This window comes from Parasteatoda tepidariorum, chromosome 6, assembly GCF_043381705.1.
Source record: "Parasteatoda tepidariorum isolate YZ-2023 chromosome 6, CAS_Ptep_4.0, whole genome shotgun sequence".
Classification (NCBI taxonomy): domain Eukaryota; kingdom Metazoa; phylum Arthropoda; class Arachnida; order Araneae; family Theridiidae; genus Parasteatoda; species Parasteatoda tepidariorum.
Window position 1 is genome coordinate 46,741,581 of NC_092209.1, and position 17,370 is coordinate 46,758,950.

General features: G+C 31.4%; 1 protein-coding gene across 1 annotated transcript in view; it reads left to right on the forward strand.

The window, feature by feature from the left end:
• Positions 1-910: 910 nt before the first annotated feature.
• LOC107440999 (prolyl 4-hydroxylase subunit alpha-2-like) overlaps positions 911-17,370 on the forward strand; it is a 17,078-nt gene continuing 618 nt past the window's right edge. The window contains exons 1-11 of the mRNA XM_071181777.1: positions 911-1,018; positions 3,752-3,932; positions 5,763-5,914; positions 8,515-8,667; positions 8,766-8,926; positions 10,370-10,418; positions 11,180-11,337; positions 12,685-12,849; positions 14,788-14,861; positions 15,846-15,996; positions 16,703-16,765. Coding sequence (XP_071037878.1) covers positions 3,760-3,932; positions 5,763-5,914; positions 8,515-8,667; positions 8,766-8,926; positions 10,370-10,418; positions 11,180-11,337; positions 12,685-12,849; positions 14,788-14,861; positions 15,846-15,996; positions 16,703-16,765 — 1,299 coding nt within the window. The 5' untranslated portion in view covers positions 911-1,018; positions 3,752-3,759. The remainder of the gene's footprint in view (positions 1,019-3,751; positions 3,933-5,762; positions 5,915-8,514; positions 8,668-8,765; positions 8,927-10,369; positions 10,419-11,179; positions 11,338-12,684; positions 12,850-14,787; positions 14,862-15,845; positions 15,997-16,702; positions 16,766-17,370) is intronic.

Consider the following 17,370-nt stretch of genomic DNA (forward strand, 5'->3'; position numbering starts at 1 on the left):
CGAAGGGGGCACACGTGGAAGTTCATTGACAAGGGTCATGAAACTTTTTGAGTCTATCTAACCATTTATGTTATTAATTTTAATCTATCTTTATTATTTTATGAGTTATTAAAAACCTTAAAACGGATCCGGGACTTTATAAACACCCTGTATTCCCTTCAGTAATCAAAGAGGAGTAGCTATTTTCAGCCCTGCCATTCTTAACTATGATTTCGATAACGTTTTTGTTTTTTTACGTTTTTGCTTCCTCGTTGTTTTTTGCTTTGTTACAATTCTTCTACTTCATTTTCGACTGGGATTCTAAAACTGTACTCGATCCAGACTGTACTCGACAAACTGTACTCTAGGACGGTCTATCCAGAGCACTCAAAACCGTGAGGACTTGAGTTGCGATGCCACGAATCTGATGAAGGGGAATTTTAGGACACGTTTTCGGTAAAGTTTTAACATCAAATTAATATTTTTGCTTGTTCAAACCTGAGTGATAAAAAATAATTAAATTTAAAGGATTTTAAACATTTTGACGTGATTTTCAACGTAGAAAGGGAAGAGTTAAAGCGGTTATTATTGTTCTCATAATACTGTGCTTAGCAGAAAGACATTATATTGAAATGTTATAGAACCCACATAGACAGAGGATCCTCGCTTCATAATACCTTTTAAAAGAAGATTCCACTCTTTCAGCTGTAAAGATAAATAATGTTTAATAAAGTCTCAGAAAAGAAAACCGAAAAACACCAATCGGCTTTGTTAATGTCATAAGGATTCACTGATCTGAGAAGATTTCTTTTTTTAAGATGTTTTAAAGAAAATTATTCACGCAGTTGAACACATTTTGTTCCATAATGCATATGACAGACGATTTCGTGTTTGGTTTGGCCCCGCCCTTCTTGCAGATGTGCTGGGACACTTTTGCGACAATATTGTAGAGTACATGTCACTCAAACATTAATCGGACATAAGATTTGTAGTACATTTTATAAAGAGTCATTATTTTAGGGTGCTTGGACGTTACAAAGTAAGTCATTTTTTAGAGGATTTATGATTTATAATTCGTAACATTTTTATTGGTATATCACAAGGAAGGTCAACAAAATAAAAAAATTTGAAAGAATAATAATATGAAATAATGAAAAGAATTAGCTAAACTTATCGGACCAATGAAATGTTAACACTAAAGTAATATTTTGTCAATATTAATTTATACTTTTCAAATCTTTACTTAGTCCGTTTAATGGATCGCGTTTAATACATTACTTGTGTCTTTACGGTAATATTGAAGAATACACGTTACTCAAACATTAATTAGACAGTAGATTTGTGGTACATTTTAAAAAGAGTCATCATTTTAGGATGATTGGAAGTTTTAAAGTAAGTCCTTTTTTAAAGGATTTTTCATTTAAAATTTACATTTTTATAGAATATTAAAAAAAAAATCAGCGAGATGAAGACTTTTGAAAGAACAATAATGTGAAATACTAGTCAAATTTAGATGAACTTGTCGGTCCAGTGAAATGTTATCATTAAAATAATAATCTCCAAACATTAGTATACATTTTTTAAATTATTTACTTAGTTCGTTTGAAAAATATGATAATATTCTGTCTTTGGAATAATATGTTAGAATAAACGTTACTCAAACATTAAACGGACATTAGATTTGTGGTCTATCTTATAAAGTATCAATATTTTTGGCTCTTTAAAAGTTAAGCCGCGTACTAAGTTATTTTTTAAAAGGAATTTATGATTCATAATTAGAAATATTTTCATTGATGTATTAAAAAAATTGCAGATCTAATGAAATGCTATCATCAAAGAAATAACTTAGGTTATATTAGTTTATATTTTTTAGTTATTTACTTAGTCCATTTGATAGGTGTAATAATATTGCATCTTTGCAATAATATGATAGAATAAAAGCTACTCAAACATTTATCGGACATTAGATTTGTGGTACATCTTATAAAGTGTCAATTCTTTAGTTCTCTTTAGAAGATAAGTTTCATAGTAAGTGATTTTTTAAAAGAGTTAAATGATTTATAATTTATAATATTTTTATTGGTATATTAAAAAAGTTCAGAGTAAGAAAATATTTCGAAAGAATAATGTGAAATACTGGTCTAATTGAGACGAACTTATGAATCCTGTGAAATCATTAAAATAATAATTTGTTAACAATATTTTATAGTTTTTTAATTATTTACTTAGTCCGTTTGAAAGATATGATTATATTGTGTCTTTGGAATAAAATAATAGAATAAATGTTACTCAAACATTAATCAGATATTAGATTTGTGGAATGTGTATCTAATAAAGTATTAATATTTTTGGGTCTTTAAAAGTTACGCCTCATACTAAGTTATTTTTTAAAAGGGATTAATCATTTACAATTTGCAACATTTTTATTGGACATTAAAAGAAAGTTCAGTGTAAAGAAGTATTTTGGATGTGTAACAATGTAACATTTGACAACTTCAGATGAACTTATCGGTCCAATTAAATATATCACTACCGAATATAAAGTATTTGCTTGCTAAAGTTTAAACTTCCTTTACTCCGTTTAATATATTGTAGTTAATTTCAAAATTCAGTTCTATTATCTGCCAAAAATATACTCTCCTGCACAGTACGTATTTTATAACATAATACAACATTTTTTATAATATTAATAGTCGTTATAATAATAGTTATAATAAATAGTAATAGTAATTATGATATTAATCATGGTGCAATTAATGATTTGTTATCGTTTGGTAGTAAGTATTTGTTAAAATAATAAATAAATATGTAAATGGAAAGAAAACTTTTTCTCTTTTTAAATATAAATAAGTATTTGACGAAGTTTGAACATTAAGACAGATTGGAAAGCTAAAAGAAGGGTAGATAAAATGCATTTCAAAGAAGAAAAAAGATTTCTAAAATGTTCAATTAGTATCCACTTAATTTTTTTATGTTGTTTTCTAATGTTGTGTTCAGCATAAATATTTTAGAAAATCTAAAACAACAAAAATAACTTCTTAACATTATTTACTATGTATCTAATTGCATAATTGCTATTAAAATACATTTTTAATTTGGATTGACAAATTCGTACTCTGTAAAAAATTCCAGATGTTATTACCGTAAAAAATAGCTGCACTCAAGATGCCGGTACTTTTTATCGTAAAATCAATTTTTACCGGAACAAACAATGTGATATATTGTTATTTTTACAATGGTAATTACAGTAAAAGACGCCCGGTGGCTGAGCGGTAGCGCTGTCGTGCCACAGGTCCATGGTTCGATCCTCGGGCCGGACAAGGTTGACTCAGCCTTTCAACCCTTCAGTGGGTCGATAAATGAGTACCAAGCATGCTTGGGAACTAAACACTACGGGTTCTGCGTTCGACTGACCACCTGACCGGAACATCTGCTCCTGCACAAGACCGGACCACAAGACTCCAATGGTCAAGAAAACTGAGATGGGCACAGTAGGCCTTAGCCCTCTAGGGCTGTCGCGCCGCTGAGTTTAGTTTAGTTCAATTACTGTAAAATCACTGAAGCACTCTAATTAAATAAATATTTCGATAGAAATTACGGTATAGTATTTCACAGTAAAGTGTCGGTACTTGTTATGTACAAGTGTCGGTACTTGACTGTTTGATTCGAAATTTTTAATAGTGTAGCTTGTTATTGTTTCACTTTAAGTTCTTCTAGTACAAATGGTTTTTTTTGCATAAGGATTTACGAAATTAATTTTTTGAAATTGCAGATTAAAAAATGAAAATCGTTTTATTTGTTGAGATTGTGAGCATCTTTTTCGAATTTACAAGTGGAGAGTTATATTCCGCACTCGCTGGGATGGAGGCACTTCTTGACACGCAGAAAGCCATCATCCGAATTTTGGATCGTTACATTGATTTGACTGAGAAGAAAACTGCAAAATTAAGAAAGTAAGAAAATTCATTTACTTTTCATATTTTCAAATTTATATCGAAGAAAAAAATAAAAATAATATTTTTAAAAACCACGTTTTTGTAGTGGAGAATAATAATTAAAAAACAAAAATTTGAAAAACGAAAAGCTTGGGGGCGCATGAAATACATTACAGTAACAGTATGTGTGCTCATGAGAAAATGTGTATGTATATCTGTAATTGTATCTGAATGTGGATGTGGTTGTGCATGTGTATGAGTAAGAAAATGTGTATATGTATGCGTATATGTACTGTCATGTATTTCATGCGCCCCCAAGCTTTTCGTTTTTCAAATTTTTGTTTTTTAATTATTATTCTCCACTACAAATACGTGGTTTTTAAAAATATTATTATTATTATTATTATTTGTACTCACTTCCAAAATCTCAATTTTTTCACTCACTGTACACAAAACCTTTCAACTGACATGTGACACTAATTTGAAATAATAGAATCGACAACAAAAGACAATCGCGAAAATATTAATTTTTCCTCAATTTTAATTTAATTTTACTTTATATGTCTTTTTTTTCTTCATTTTCATGCATTGTCATCCAATTCTGAACTATGTTATTATGTTATTAAATTTGAATTATGTAGCTAGTCGGGAAGTTAGTTTAAAATCGATTACAAAATTCCACCAGAACAGACATACACGAAGGCAAATTGATATAAACGTGGTAAAAATATTTTAATCAAAAAATGAAATGAAAAAAAGATTGAAAAAACTAAAAGTCGAAAAAAATATGGTCGCAGACAACCGTACCACAAACTATAGGCATATAATTTATTTTATCCATTCATAATCGATTTTATGTTCCATTAATTTGCTCATTCGCTAACTGCCCGATTCACTTATTTACTAATAAGTCTATCCCTTGATTCGCTAATCACTGATTCCCTCATTCTTAGTTAGTTCTTTTCTACATCAAGAATCATTCATTGTAACGGTTTCAATGTTATTTTTACTAAATACTTGCCTTCTGCTCGCTCCGTTCACCGACCCACTTGATTGCCTCTCCGTTATTTAACATTAATTCATATTTTCCTCCATCATATTATCTAATAATACATCTTATTGCAATTATATGCGTGAATCAAAATATCTTCACATCAATATTTTTGTATTGTAAAGTGAACAGACATTGACAGAATCGCAAATACTGTAATTTTAAATGTCCAAATCAGAAATTTGAACGAAATCGGCTGAATGGTTGCTGAGAAATAATAATAATAAAAAAACAAATTTGAGCATTTGAGATTCTTAATTTCTTTATAACTAAAAAAAAATATAATTTGTATAACCAACAATTTTGAATTTTTCAATCATAATTATATTTTAATAGCAAAATATTACTGATAATTATTATAACAATTTGTGTTAAATTATACTTAAGCAAACGAGTTCTATAAATGAGTGTAATGATATATTAACTGCGCTTTTAGATTCAAAGATATGGCAATCGAGGCAAAAATTAGAAATAATGCTTTCGCTAGGTGATCCAAATAAACAATTGGTGCCACATATTTCTGGTACCCCACTTCTCAACTTGGTATTCGCAAATCAAAAATTTAAAAGTTTTTTATAAAAATTATATATTTTTTAATTTTTTTTTTTTTTAAAAATAAATCTTTTCTGAGAAAGTATCGTTTTGGTCTTCGGTAATTTATAATCTATAGTTAATTGTCGCATCCCTAAAACCATTATAAAATTGCGTCCTTAATCCTTAAAAATAAGACCATTTAAGAAAACCTAATCATGCTGTTATTCTAATGCACTGCTAAAAAAAATTTTTTTTTTTCATAGGATAAGAGAAGATTACAGCTATTTGAAAAAAGTTTCGAGTAATAGCTTTCAAGATTTTATTTCGAATCCAATAAATGCTTTTGCTTTGATGAAAAAGTTAACAGTAGATTGGGATGAAGTAAAACGAGAATTAAATCGCTCTCCAATGAACGGTAAGCTAGCTTTTATTCATTCTAAATAAATGCTTCTTACTTAATAGTGAAAGCACGGCTTCAATTACCAGCTAATTAATTAATTATTTCTATTCATATTTTATAATCTTAAACTCAAGGTATTTATATTCTTTATCATGCCGTCCGGCCTGAGTAGGGGTCAGGGAACTAGCCTTGCATCAGAAAGTTTCTGAGTTGGAATCTCGGGCAAAGCATGGAAGTTCTTTCATTCTCTGTTCTATGTGTCTTTACTGTGGGAGCAACGTTGTCTCACCTAATATTATGCCCTTGAAAGAGTGTCCAACAAATCTGCCCTTCAGATGTCTGCATGACGAAAGTTCCTTCTCCAGGTGGGCATTGGAAAAAAATATTCTTTAGCATTTTTTCATCATCAACTTTTGTCACACAAAGAGTTATTTTGAAATCAACGCTGCTCGTTAAATATTGTTTTACTGTTAGAGCAGATAAGTCAACGCATAAAATACAACATAATTTTGGGTTTTTAAAGTGGGCAAAACTATTGGATAAACTAAGAGTTATCTTTCAAATGTCCCGACAGCCCTGTGTAGGGGGCAGGGAAATGTTCTTGCATCAGAAAGGTTCTGGGTTCGATTCCCGGGCAAGGCATGGATGTTCTTTTTTTCTCTGTTCTATCTGTCCTCATTGTGGGTCCGACGTTGGCCCATCTAATATGGTGTCCGTGAAGAGGAGGTCAACAAAATCGCCCTGTATATGCCTGAATTGACAGATGTTAACACAGGTGGGCATTGGAAAAATAAATAAAAATCTTTCAAATGTAATCACTTGAGTTTTAATAGGAATTGAATATAATAATAGAATCGGATTGACAAATTAATTACTAATAATAAGATTGAAAATTTAAATAACTTATTTGATAAGTTAAGAACTTATGAGATAACAAAATAATAACAAGATTAATTTTTTTTAATAACGGCAGGCACTGAACTTTCGCTCTTCGCCTAAGAAGATGCCGGAAGTGTTGCTCATTTATCGTTACCCAGTGGGCACCTGTGAACCAAAGTCACGGAGGCGAGCAACATTACCCACGCCACACTGCCACAAATACCCTTTCATAGGGTGGGCCACAATCACACATCAGAAGACAACAGAGAGAGAGAAAGAGAAACATCCATGCCCAGAGCGGGATTCGAACCCGTAGCCATTGGCTTCGCAGTCAGGCACGCTAACCACTCGGCCACCTGGCCGGCATAACAAGATTAATAAACTAAGGAAAAATATGATTTAAAAATTAAATATTAACAGGACAGAAAAAAAAATGTATTCTGTTGTATTCAACTCTTAATTCTACCATAGAGTTACCATAGAATTAGGATTGATTACACAGGGGACTTAATCTTGTCTAATTCGGATGTGGGTATCTCAAATCTGAAATTAGTTTTGCCCCTAAAGCTACAGATTTTTCAATGAAATTTTTAATCTATTTTTTTTCCGAAATGTACAAGTTTAATAACCTTATAAATATCAAGGTGTCATGTTAATGTTAAGGCAAAGTTCTAGTAGATTTAGGGCACATCATCAGGATTAAAAGTCCATAAAAACCCACGCCATGAATTGTCACCGTCCATGACCAGATTCGCTTCCCTATTAAGACCTGTTCAGAAGCACACGAAGATACTGCTCATGACAGGGAAGCGGCCTATGACGATATTTCCGGGTATGAGTTTTTATGCAATTTTAATCCTGATGATGTGCCCTAACTACCCTAGAAGTTTAACGCAACATATATAACGTTTTTAAACTAGAACATTACGACAAAAAATGTCATTCTTAAAAATAAATTTAGCTCAGAGAGAGAAACTGATTGCGGATTTGAAATCAGCGATGCGAAAGCTCTAAGATCTGTTAAAAAAATGTCATGCATCAGAAAAAAATTGCTCTCTAATGTAATTATATTAGTAATAGGATTGATAAACGTCGACCAACCTCTTATAAAATAGATGATCAAGCTTGGGATGAATTCACTAGTTGATATGATCTCTGTTTTGAACAATTCAAATTACAAAAGTTGTTAAAAGGAGACTAAAGGATTGATAAGCGTCCACCCATTTTTTGTTGTTATTGTCGTACCAGTAAGGCAAGGGGCTGCGATTGTTCTTGTTTTCCAGTGGCGTCATCTATGGCCGAGAATTTGACTTCTGCCGCACTCATACGTCACATCCGTTTGTAGGGCGGGTTCATTCATACATGCATTCATTCATCTACAGATCGTAATTTTGATCTGAACCAGAGAACAATCAATGTACAATTCAGTACCCCCAGAGTTATAATTTGTTTGTTACGGGAACATAGAGGACTTTGTGACCCGACATATTAGTCTTGCACCAGTCACCATTTACTACACGGGGAGTCTTCGGCTCCCGTTCTTACAAACGTGCCAACCAAGCTTTCCCGGCCCACTTCAACCCACTTTCAAAAACATAGATTAATAAAGTTTGGGTTGCACCTTTAAAGTTAGTAATTTCTATTCCTGCTACTTTAAACTATTTAAAATTGTTGAGAAAAAAGCTTGTTAGCAGAAATGGTCCTTAAACTGCTCATTTATTATTATTAATTTTTAGAAATTCATGAAGATTCAGTAATATTTCCTGATGAAAATGATTTAAGTGGAGCTGCCAAAGCTTTATTGCGAGTGCAGCAAACGTACAACTTGAAAACCGCAGAACTTGCTGACGGAGAAATACATGGTGCGCCAAGTGGTCTGCGACTTACAGGTATTTTAATAGAAATATACAATAGTTATACTTATTGGAAAATCAGTAGTTATACTTATTGATTTTACAAACATTTTTTTAATTGATCCAATTATTAGCTGATGACTGCTTCGAAATTGGAAGGCAAGCATTTCATTCTGGGTTTTATGAAAATGCAATATCATGGCTGGAAAATGCAAAGAAAAAATTCGAGGACAGCAACGGAGAAGTAATAAATAGCACTGAAGTGTCCAGGTATCTAATGTGGTCCACATACGCAGTAAGTTCCATTTTTAATAGATAAGGTATTAGAGTAGTTAAGAGTGAAATATATCAAACAAATTTAGGTAATATAATGCGTAGAAGATATCAAGCAATTTGAAAGTTATGTATGGTTGACAGCGTAAACCTAATCACAGGTGGCGCTGCGGGTTAAAATTCGTCGTAAGACCTCCGGCTTACTATTTCCGACTGATTTTTGCGCGTAAGCTGGTAAAAACGCGCCATCTAATATTATTATACTTATAGTGTTTTCAATATAACGCTTTCTTTCCTCGAAACGCGCAACAAATGAATTCGAAAGATTCCGAAAGCTTGCTCTGCCGCTACCCAAATGAAATAACAAACGGAGTTTTCACAAATACAGTCGGACCTCTATTTAACGAAGTCGCTAAATCCCTATAATAAGTTCGTTTTATGGAAAATTCGTTAAGTAGAAAATCACCTTTTGAAATACTTAAACAACACAAAACAGGTTTTAAATTCATAAATACAAGGCATAATTTAAATAGCAATTGATGCACCTTTATCTTGTTAACTAGTATTTACTATTTATTTTATAAATCTTAACCATAAAAGAAATTTTCATGGAAGGCAAGATTAGAGCAAAACATTATCCAGTGTTACACTATCATGCTACATACATTTTCAACTAAAAAATGCATTTACTGCAAAATTAATTTTAAACATACATTACCTCATGCGTTCTTTAGTTTAATTGCTACTGATAAAATCTGTTCATTTTGTTTGAGTTTTCCGTTTGAAATGCAAACAAAAAGGGAAAGGGGGGTTTTGCTGCTTTCTCTAAAAGTTAAGTGGCTTCGAAAATCAATTCAAAGTCATTTCCCTCATAAAATGCGTCAACAAGTTTGAAATGTTCTATAATATTTTGGGAAATAGGGAAAGTGGATCTCAAAGAAAAGTTCGTTAAATAGAAAATTCACTTCGCTACTTAGAAGTTATTTTACGAAGAAATCGCAAAATAGAATCGCAAACTAGAGAAAAAAAATCTAAAAATAAAGAAATTTTCAAAATGGAAGTTCGTTAAATAGAAGTCCGACTGTGTAGCCGAATAAGGGCTAACACTTAAACCATGACACTTTATTTATGCTGCGATATTCTTAAACTTGTTTTAGGCTCTCTACCTGTTAGAATTTGTAAATTACAGAAAACTCTTATGAACAGTAAGACTACGTGTAAATGTAAACAAAAATCACAAGTCTAAAACTTCCCAGAATATTAAGCCTGATCACACATCGTCTCGTAAGCATAACATGAGCGGAGTGATACACCGGAAATTTTCTAAATTTCTAACCGCTTTTAAGAAGCTTGTTATTGTTTACATTCAGTCAACCACACATAAAGCATATGCATAAGAAAAATACATTCATGGAATTTTTCATTAATAGCAAGTATATCATTACTTTGTTTCTTTTATTTTCAGAAAGGCAGATTTTCTCTTTTGCAGTTGACTAATAGTTTGCTCCAATTGAGTAAGTGTGTTTAAATTATAAAATTAATCTATGATATCGTTTATATGAGCTTGTTTCATCCAAACACCGATAAGTAGAAAGATTTTTTTTTTCCACTAAGAATTTTCTTTATCTTTTTGTAAGACATACACTTTGAAGGTAAACTGTAAATTCATATCAAAATGACAGTCGAAATATCAAGTCTCAGAAGAAAATGAGACTGAAATTCAACATTGAAGTAAATATTTATTTAGCGCAAATACTGACGTGGAGTGAAACTTTGCACCATGCCATTTCATTTACAAATATTTGCACCTCGAATTGCGGTGCACAAATATTTTGCACCACAATTCTTTTGCATCGATATTTTCAACAAGCGCCATTCATTAAAATGGTGTTAGGATTGCATTTATAAAACTTTTATAAAACTCATTTGCATTTATAAAACTTTACCTGAAAATGGCAGAAAAAAACTTCAAATTAAAATAAAATTGAATTTTAATATTACGTTGGACTCTTCAGAATTTGTCTATCATCCTTCAAAAACGTTTACTTTTTTTAAAAAAGAACAAATATATACTACCAATTTTTAAGGTAGTATAGTTTTTGATATATAGACAACTTTTTGTGCCTGGGCATAAATGAGCTAATTTTATAAGTTTGCACCAGGAAATTAAAATATATGAACAGTACTCTTTAAAAACCAAGCTAAAATATTCCAAGATAAAATAAATCCCATTCGCGTCATCAACAACAAAACTAATTTCGATTTTTTTCCATAGGTTTCATGATGGCACCATCTTTAGATAGTTTTGCATTTACAAATAGTGTTTCCTTGGATAAAGAAGATTCTAACAATGGTTTTTTGACTCACACAACACTTTTTGACGAAGCAAGTTACAGACAACTGTGCCAGTCCAGCATGCGAACTGTTACACCTGTAAGATTGCATTAATTTTACTTGATATTTAAGGGGACATGGTTTTTATTAAAAATTACCAAACTTTCAAAAAGAAAATTTCTTAAAAGTTAAGAAATTTTATTCTTGTTATTCTTTACAAACATGTTTATCAATAAAAGAATTTTTAAAGATATTATAACCAAACCATATTTTATTTCATAAACGTCTTTGAACAGTCGACTCAATTTCGAGTTAACAACTACCAATGTTCAACTCCGTAGCCCTGTAATTTTGAACCCAATCCAGGAGATAAGGGAACGCTTTGATCTTTGATCAAGTATTGGGAGAAATTTGACTTCTTGAAGAACTTTTTGATGGAACCCCCCCCCTTTTGATGGATACCAGCATTTGCGTTACATTGAGAGGAAAACCAGGAACACCTCACACGATTAGCCTGACAGCAAGGGGAGTCCAACCCATGATCCGTCAGAGAATATTTAACCAGAGAATATTTAACGTCAGCACTGTGGTCGGTATGAGCCGACTGCTGAATTCGTATCGATCAACCATCGCTGCAATTCGTACCTACTATACCTCATTGGGAGGCGAGCACTCTATCCCCTGAGCCACCATGGCTCAACCAAATCCTATTAGAAAAAATCCTTTTAGAAATCCCATTAGTCTAAATTTCTTTATTAACTTTCCAAAAGGTTTGCATAAGCTTTATACGAAGAGTAAATTAAGTAAAGAGACTGGGACGTAACGATGACGTGATCTAACATGTGGCAATGAACAACTAGTCAAGTTTTCATTTTGTGACGTAGTTAACTGTTAACCGGAGTCAACTGTTAACTGTTAACCGCAGTTAAGTTAACTGCAATTTGATCAAAAGCAGGTTCCGAGAAGCGTGTGAAGAGGTTTTCATTCCCCCATAAATGAACAAAGGAAACCTCGTTACGTGATAGAACCATTTGAACCTCTTTCCTTGCTTAGAAGATCACCTTACTAATGAGGCCTGTTATGAGGCAAACATTCAAAACGAAACAGTTAGGAAGCTCCGCCCCATTCGAGCTGTCAATTTTTGATCCACCAAACTAGAAATGGAGGTAAATAAAACTATCTTGCACGTTCATGCAAATGTGAACAATGTAGATTAAAGTGATTATCCGATGTCATCTTCTTCTTTTTATCAATCATTTTTTGTAGTGCGCTCTGAAAATGAGTGACATTAATATGAGGCGACGTTCAGTTTTGGACACATTGCAGTGGAAACTTTTGCATAACTCCAGCAGGCAGTATTTGCTCTAATATGCCTTAAGATATGATTTTCTAAACTCTGCAGTTATTTTTAATAATAAATTACAATCTCTTCATTCCCTTCCATAGTTGTATTCCAGTCAGTTGAGCTGTCATCTATTATCACATCACCCCTATTTATTATTGCAACCTATAAAAGAAGAAAAACTTTGGAAAGAACCAAAAATATCAATTTTTCATGACGTCATCTCTGAAAAAGAAATAGAAATAATGAAAACATTAGCATTGCCAGTAGTAAGTAAATTGTCTCTAATTTATTCAGTACTCTAATTTATTCAAGAAGAAAATCAAATATATTTTAGAAAAAATATGCTAAATTTTAACTAACTAAAGCGATATCTAAATTTCTTAGGACATAATTTTTATTTTTTAATGAAATTTTTTCAAGAGATAATATCGATTTTAATCTCAAAATCAAAACGAATTCTAGAAATGTGTCAAAACTAAAACGTTTTGTAAAAATTTAAAATAGTGAGTTTGCTTCCAATGTTATACCTATGGATCCCAGACCAGAAATCATTGTTTTCATTGTTCAAGTTAACTGGATTCTAACGGGTGAACGAACAACATATAGTCTGTCTAAGCTAAGAACTCCTCTCGCCACAAAGTCTAAAGCCATCTGGTGCTATGGAAACAAGAATGGCGCATTTTTGGGAGGGTAGCTTCACTCTAGGATTAACACACGACCGAAGAAGGAGATTCTCTTTCTCCCGCCGACCCGAGCCGAAACCACTTCAAAACGGTGACTTCGCACCCCTACTTGAAATAGTCATACCTCGTTACCATGGTCACCGCCACAGGTTCAGACGAATGTCTGGAGGAGTTCTTATTTTAGACGGCATATGTAACGTCATCACACTTTTTCAGTTTCTTTTCGCCCTAATTGCAGTAGAGTGAAAAGGTACATTTCACAATTTGTAATTCACTATCTCTAAATCATATTATTATCTGTTTATTTCATTTTCATCTTCCTTTTTTTATATAAATTATACTTTAAACAGGTCCATACTTTATTTTTAAAAACTTCTATTAACATTCTTTAAAGAAAAATATACAAGCATTTTATAAAATTAAAATAAAGCAAACCAAACGATTAAAAAAAATTATAAAATTAATTAATAATAGATATGAAAACGATAAATTTATTCTCCAGTTAGATACATGCAAGTGACGTCGTCGTAGGTAAATCATGGCATTTATCGATTCAGAAGCCAATGGGGTTCGACACACATGCCTGACATCGCTTACAGGTATCCAACCAAATCTGATTTTAATCACATGGTTAGGCATAATCATTTCACTTCTCGAGTTGCATGTACCAAATTAGAAATTAATTAGAAATTAATTTCCGGAGCAAAGCGCTGTACACATTTCATTTTAAAAAAAGGTAATAAATTCCTCACTTTTTTACATGCTTTAGTCGTAAGAGTGGAACGTAAGTGTAATTCTAACGTAATTACACTTATTAAACTTAAAATGATTATAAAAAAAACAATTAAACATTACCGCTTTTATAAAAGGATTTTATTTAGCATATCACTCATTAGCATGATTGCTGTGTAAATTTTTCTTATAACTAAACATTTGAATAGTTATGCATTCGATGTTGTCTAGGTGATTAGCAAAGCTGATGGTATAGCATGTTAAATATATCTTTGCCATTAAAAGCTAGAGACTTAAGAAATCACTTTCTCTCAATGTTTCAAAAATAAATATTGATGTTAAGCTAAAATTTTCGCAACTGAATATTTTGATTAAATCTTTTGTAAACAATGTTATGTTTTTCATTATAAAAATCATCTTTGTTTCAGTTAGTGTAAAGTTTTTCAACAATAATTACACAGGACAAAAAAAATTAATTTTAAAATTCATTCAACTGAAATTTTGAAACGAAAATTTCTTTTTTTTAAATCTTGATGGTTGTGTCGAATATATGTCAAATATCAAAGATTAGGAACTGTAATATCGAAAACATATTAAATTTTTCTATGCCGTTTCGTAAGTTTTTTTTTTTTCGTGTTGTTGTATATCATGCTTTGTAATAGTCCTTGCCTTATTAAGTTTTTCATTCATAAATTGATTAAATTAGAAATTCATTATTATGCTTCTGTCTTATTTTAATACGTTTTATTTTTTGTTGATTTATTTTATTTTATTTTAATTTTTTGTCAGTTGCAAAGGGCTGAAGTTGCAGAATACAACAAAGGCTTGGGTCACAGAGTATCCGAAACAAGAGTTACTAAAGTGTAAGTACTAGATTCAAGTGAAAGTACTAAATCAAGTGTAAATACTACAATTCAAGTGCAAGTACTAAAATGTAAGTCAAGAGTTACTTAAGTGTTTTATAAGGGAGTTTCTTTGTGAACTGAAAATTTATTTACGATTCGGAGATCTTTGTATTTACTCCGAGTAAATGCCACTAAATTATAAAACAAATTTCATTTTCAATAGATGCAGCTTAATTTGGCTGCATTTGTCGAAGATAATGGAGGAATTTTTATAGAATGTCGCCAAGTTACACGTATGTTGATGAGATGTATAAAAAATAAGAAATGATGTTAAACAATTTTATTTTATTTTATTTTATAACCGTCGTTGAGCAGCCAAATTTTGGATTTACGATTACTTATGTTCAGCTCCGTAGCCTTGTAATTTTGAAGCTAATCCAGAAAGCAAGAGAATTTCTGGATCAAATATTGGGAGAAATTTGCCATCGTGGTGGACTTTTTGATGGAACTAACCCGCATTATACAGAAAGAAAAGCCACAAAACATTTCACGGTTAGACTAACGGCAAGGGGACTCTAACCAATGATTCGTCTACCACTGGGGACATTTTACATCAGTACTGTAATCGGTACAGAATGAATATCAATCAGCCATCGTTAGGATTCGAACCAGGTTCACCTATTTGGTAGGCGAATGCTCTATCTTCTGAGCAACCACGACTCGGTCAAACCAATTGGGTACTTGCAAATAGAGAAGAAGAAGATAACTGAAAGTAGCTGATATGTTAAATAGCAACTATTTGACTTAGTTTATTATCACATTGAATCAATTTCCTGGATAGAATTTATTGACATAAACAATTATAGTGGCATAAACAAATACCACGATTCAGGTTTCATACCCAAGCGTGACGTTATTTGCAAGTATCCAATACAATATAATAAAAATTATTATTTTAAATGTTTCTTATGAAATTATTGTATGTTTTGTTTTATGTTACAGAGCCTGGCTAAGGGAAGAGGATCATCCCTTGATTCCTAAGATGTATAGCCGTATAGAGGCTATAACAGGTCTTTCATCAAATTCCGCAGAGCCATTTCAAATGGCCAATTATGGATTAGGAGGGCATTTTCATCTACACATGGATGTTTTGGTAATCATAGTTTCCGTTCTACGTCCTTCAAAATTTTCCTAAATAAATTTAGTTTTCATAAATTAAACACATAACATAATGGCGTCTCTTTTAAACTGCACTCATGATATAATATCTTCTCACTGGGATACACAACATGACAGTGACGTATCTTCGGTTTTCATCCACACTTAATAACATGTACAACTACAAAATTTTTAAACGTTAACGTCTTTAAACATTAAAAAGGTATAAAGGTATGATAAAGTGACGAAGAGATAGTTGAAACGACATTATACAGCACAACCTAGCGGCTAAATAAGGAATTAAGAGTTCCAAACTTTGTAACTCCATTTGGTGCGAACAGACACGTTGCGCACATTAGTGACAACGAAGAATAGGCTTCCGAAAATGGATGAAAAAGTTAAAAATACCAGCATAAAATCTAGGAAGAGGAATATTTACTAAATATAGAAAAATTTACAGTGGAGTTTTAGTTAATAACATAAACGTTGACATTGGGGTATTTACTTTTTAATAATCAAATTCTTGACCCAATCAATCGATATGTTAAAGATTCTAACTTATTAGAATAATGATGATGTTGTACTTTACATATAGTGGTATTAATTCTTAAAATTAGATTAAACAATTAATATTTTATATTAATTGTACGAAAATGCTCAATTTACAAGTAAATAAAATTCGTTTACACCTTCTCTTACAGCCTGACACTGAAAATTACTTTGGGCCAAACTTAGGTAACAGAATAGCAACATGGCTAACCTATGTAAGTTTTTTTTTTTTTTTAATTTATAAGATTATCAAGCTACCAAATTACTTAAGATAAATTAGATTGAAAACAGTATTTAATTTCGCTTCTACAGTCATTTGTATGTCCAAACTTAGATAACAGAATTGCAACATGAATAATCTATGTAAATTTTCATTTGATTTATAAATTATATTTTATCCCTTAAATATTTTCATATTTGTATGTCAAAAGTTTGAGCACGTGTTTGGAGCTCATGACCAAAGCTTTAATAAATGATGCAATTTTTATCAGTCTTTGTAAAATTTGTAAAGAATAATACTTTTAATAATAATTTGTAGAAGCCAATGATCTTTTTTTTTTACATATAGTTCAAATATTAATTTTATTCAAGTAATTCAAAGGATTAATGATGTCTCAGATATAACATTAAAAAAAATAAATCAAAAAGAATGATGTGCCTTTTGTTTATTTTTATTCAGTAATTAAAATGAACTAACCAATAATGAAAAAAGTTTCATGAAAAAATTATAATTATTTGCATATAATATTAATAATGGATATAAAAGCGAAAGTGATCAAAAGACGGATCCCTCTATTCGCGATCGCAACGAACTATAGGG